This window comes from Chinchilla lanigera, unplaced genomic scaffold (genome assembly GCF_000276665.1).
Source record: "Chinchilla lanigera isolate Chin_1 unplaced genomic scaffold, ChiLan1.0 scaffold00094, whole genome shotgun sequence".
Lineage (NCBI taxonomy): Eukaryota > Metazoa > Chordata > Mammalia > Rodentia > Chinchillidae > Chinchilla > Chinchilla lanigera.
Genome location: NW_004955495.1, coordinates 2417245 through 2421538, shown reverse-complemented (window position 1 = coordinate 2421538; position 4294 = coordinate 2417245). Strand labels below are relative to the sequence as shown.

Here is a 4294-nt window from a genome sequence, read left to right as displayed (position 1 = left end):
TACAGGCGTGCACCACAACACCGGGCTTTTTTTTTTTTTTTCCCCTTTGGTCTTTTTTGAGATTTCCTTTTCTTTTTTTTTCAGACAGGGTCTTGTTATGCAGCCCAGGCCGGCCTAAACTCACAGCGATCCTCCTGCTTCAGCCCCCACGCCTGGCTCTCGGGTTTTAGTTAAACTCACATCTCAGGAGAGCGCCCAGCTGTTCACAGAGGGAGCTGACAGGAGGTGGGCAGCCCAGACACTCCTCCCCCGCACACACAACACGTCCCAGATACACACGCAGCCTTGACAACGCTCCCTTTATTGAACGGCAGTGACAGAAGGCGCTGTGTGCCCTCCCCGCCCCCGCCGCGCACCCCCAGCCCAGCCGGGTCTCTTGTCCACGCCGCTGCGCAAGTGCAGCCCCCAGTACCGCTTGGGGACCAGGGCGGTATCCTGGGGGCCCTGCGCCCGGCCCCTGGCCACCCCGCGGGGCCCCTGCCTCGGGCCCTGGGGGCCACGGCGGGCACAGCGGGCCTCCCGGGAGCTCAGGGCCGGGTCCGCCGAGGCAGGCTGGTCTTGAAGAGGGACTTGCCCGAGGCTTCGATGTAGGTGACGGTCATTTCCTTGGCGCCGATCTCCACGTAGGCAAAGCCGCCCAGCGAGTCCTCGGAGCCGTAGTGGAAGCGCAGGTAGCCGTTGGGGACTTTGCGCCGGTGCTGCACCGAGGGGTCCATGAAGTTCCCGGCCCCGCTCAGCACGTAGCCAATGCCGTTCTCGTCTTGAAGGTACTGGGGACACAGGACACAGGTTGGGGCAGCTGCAGCCCGGAGAGGAGGCTGCTGGGGTGGGGGGAGGGGTTCACCCACACGGGCCACATCTGTTCCTGATCCCAAAGTGTTAGTTTTATTTTATTTTACTTATTTCTTTAGTGTCTTTTTGAGACAGGGGCTCGCTCTGCAGTTCAGGCTGGCCTTGAGCTCACTTTGTAGCCCAGGCTGGTCTCGAACTCCCAACGATCCTCCTGCCTCAGCCTCCCGGGTGCTGGGATTACAGGTGTGCGCTCCCACACCTGGCTATTTTATTTATTTTTTAAAACAGGGTCTCTCCACATAGCTCAGGCTGGCCTTGAACTCACTATGGAGACCACCCCGGCTGTCCTCAAACTCCCAGCAACCCTCCTGCCTCAGCTTCCTGAGTGCTGGGAGGCCAAGGGTGCCCTGTGCCTGCCCGCTCCTCACCTGCAGGTTGTGGTCATGGCCACACAGGTAGGCGGTGACCCCGTAGGTGGCCAGCAGGGGCCGAAGGTGCTTGACCAGGCAGCGGGTGGGCCCGTGCTCAGCGATGGACCACACAGGGTAGTGGCCGGCCACCAGCACGTAGTCCTCCTTCGCCGCGGCCAGCTGCTTCTTGAGCCAGGACAGCTGCGTACGGGCCACCGCCGGGTCCCGGGGCCTCTCAGGCTGCTGGCTCAGGAAGTCATCCGAGTTGCCACACAGTGTCACCGTGTCCAGCATGAAGATGGCCACAGTCACGTTGGTCCGCGGGATCTTGAAGTGCAGGCGGTAGAAAGCGCTGGGGAAGTTCCTGCCGGGGGAACAGAGGCCGTGGGTGGAAGTTTGGGGCAGAGAAATGTCAGGGCCACAGCCCGCTCAAGGAAAAGATCTTTTTAAAAAATTGATGTGCTTAGTTTTTTAACCGGAGATTGAACCCAGGGCCTTTGCACTGAGCTATGTCCCTAAAGCTTTTTTAAATTTTATTTTGAGATGGTCTCCTTAGGTTGCTAAGTTTACCAGGCTGAGCTTGAACTTGTGATCCTCCTGCCTCAGCCTCCCAGAGTGCTGGGGTTATAGACAGCTACCACTACCACCATGCCCTGATTTTTTTTTTTTTCTTTTTTTTTTTTTTTTTAAGACAGGGCTTCAAGGGGCTGGAGATTTAGCTCAGCGGCACAGGGCCTGCCTGGCAAGCGCAAGGTCATGAGTTCGATTGCTGGTACTGGAAAAGAAACAAACAACAACAACAAAAAAGACAGGATTTCACTGTGTAGTCCAGGCTGGCCTTGAATTCACTATGTAGCCTGGGCTGACCTTCAACTCATGGAGCTCCTCCTGTTCCAGCCTCCCAAATGCTGCAATAGCAGGCTTCTGCCATCCCCCGGGCATGCTCACCACCGCTTGGAGACCTTGGAGTAGGCGATCTGAGCTGAGACGTTCCCCAGGTGGTCGTGGTTTCCAGCAAGCACGTACCAGGGCACGTTGCGCAGGGAGCGGTCGGAGAACACATCCTCGAAGGTCTCCTGTGGTGGACAGGAAGGGCGCCCAGTCACCAGCCGCCCTCATGCTCCCACCAACCAGGGGCCGGGGACTCAGGAGCCATCGAGAGCTCCGGGCACCTGCAGGCGGGTCCACCCCGCTCTGCCCTCCCCAAAGGAAGGCCGCCAGATTGGGCGGCCGCTTCCCAGCCCAGCACACACCTGGAACCTCTTGTCATTGACATCGTGGACGCCGGTGAAGTAGAAGTTGTCCCCCAGGGACAGGATGAAGTCAGCGCCCATCATCTGCACGGCTTTGGCGATCTCCTTCGCGTTGGCCATTTCCCGGGCTGTGTGGAACGGGGCGTTGGGGACCCCGCCCCAGTCACCCACAGCCACGAAGCGCAGGGTGGCCGTGGGGGCCGTGCAGCCAGCCAGGTGGAGCAGCAGTGACGCCTGCAGGACCAGCAGCACCATCCGTGCAGTCATCTGCGAGGGGAGAGACGAGGTGTGAACCCTAGAGCCCCCCAAGAGGAAAGAGGACCATGGTCCCTGCAGGCCTGGCCCAGCAGGGTGGATTTTGGGGGTCTTTTTTGTTTGTTTGTTTGTTTGAGACTGGGTCTCACTATGCAATCCAGGCTGGCCGTGACATATATAGCCTAGGCTGGCCTTCAACTTGTGGTGATCCTCCTGCCTCAGCCTCCTGGGTGCTGAGATGACAGACGTGAACCACACACTTGGCCTTGGGGTGCCACAGCCCCCAAGACTCTGTGGCACGAATTGGAACTGGCTGAGAGGACAGGAAGAGTGACGGGAAGCCACCTCGCCCTGCCTCACCCCCTCGCACCCAGAACTCACCTTAGCGAGCCGCAGCCTGGTGAGCAGGGGACGCGGGAGGCAGGTGGACTCCGGGGCTGGACGGGCGTCTGGCCGCCTTTATTCCTGGGGGCGGAAGTGGATCCTCCGGAAGGGTGATGCGGTTTCTCCAAGGACAAGCACGGCGCCCAGGGCCCCCCCCCCGGGTCATGTGAGCCCCACTTCCCTAGAACTGGACATGGGATCCCGGGCGGGGGTCAGGGCTGGAGTGGGAAGTCGCTGGCGCATGGCCGCTGGGGCTGTGCGACTGTTTGTGTCCCCTGCCCTCAGCGCGCCCGTGCACCGGGGCGTGCGCCGCGCCCCGCCGTGTGTGTGCCCTGCAGAGGTGCACGCCCACCCGTGTCTGGGTGGGGGCCGCTTCCTGTGTGCGGCACCGCTGCCGAGCCTGCCGAGCCTGCCGCCCCCGCGGCCTGTCTGGGACGCTCGCTGTGTCACGAGGCCGTGTGACCAGGGCCAGCCTGGCTGTGACCGGCGTCTCCGCGGTGTGGCTGGCCCTCACCTGAGCCGTGTTGGTGACATCGGAGTGTGGGAACTTCCTGGGTCCCTGCGCTCGCCCCTGCCCCCCATGCACGGCGGGGTGGTGGCCCCTCTTTTCCGGGAAGTGCTGCCTGTGCCCTCCCCAACCTCCCACGCCTGTCCCGCGGGAGCCCCCGGGCACAGGGCCGTGTGACTGCCCCCTCTGACCCTGACACCTCCAGCAGCTGGCCGTGGGGCCTCCCGGGAAGGCAGTCTCTCAGGGAGGGCTGCGGGGCTGGGCGGTGCAGGGCGGGGCCTCCCTTTCACCTCCCGGTTCCCCTGCCAGCTCCCGCTTCTGCTTGGGACGCGGCCCAGGCTTGTCCTCTCAACACTCACTCACAGCCAAGTAGCTCGGTGCCTGCTAAGTTCATAAGCTGCCCAGGCTGGGGGCAAACGTGAGATCCTCCTGCCTCAGCCTCCCAGAGTTCCGGAATGACAGCGGATAGGGGAACCCTCATCCAGACCAAGAGCGCAGGCTCAGAGAAGATGAGTGACACGACCTGAGTCACGAGGATGGCTGTTGGTGACACTAAAACCCCCAACCCCACACCGATGCACCGATGGTGCAGCTGGGACAGACAGGAAGGAAGTGGGTGACAAAGGCAGAAAGATACTCTCCCCTCCCCCAGCTCACCTGCCACCCGTGGTCAGCTGGGTGCAGAGCCCAGG

General features: G+C 61.9%; 1 protein-coding gene across 1 annotated transcript; it reads right to left on the bottom strand.

Annotated features, from left to right (window-relative positions):
• Positions 1–357: 357 nt before the first annotated feature.
• On the bottom strand, positions 358–3426 carry Acp5 (acid phosphatase 5, tartrate resistant; the record flags this gene model as incomplete). The annotated part of the gene is given in 5 exon segments (XM_013505121.1): positions 358–770; positions 1221–1566; positions 2151–2278; positions 2456–2722; positions 3092–3426. Coding segments are annotated over 4 exon segments (984 nt in total). The 3' UTR covers positions 358–527.
• Positions 3427–4294: the final 868 nt, after the last annotated feature.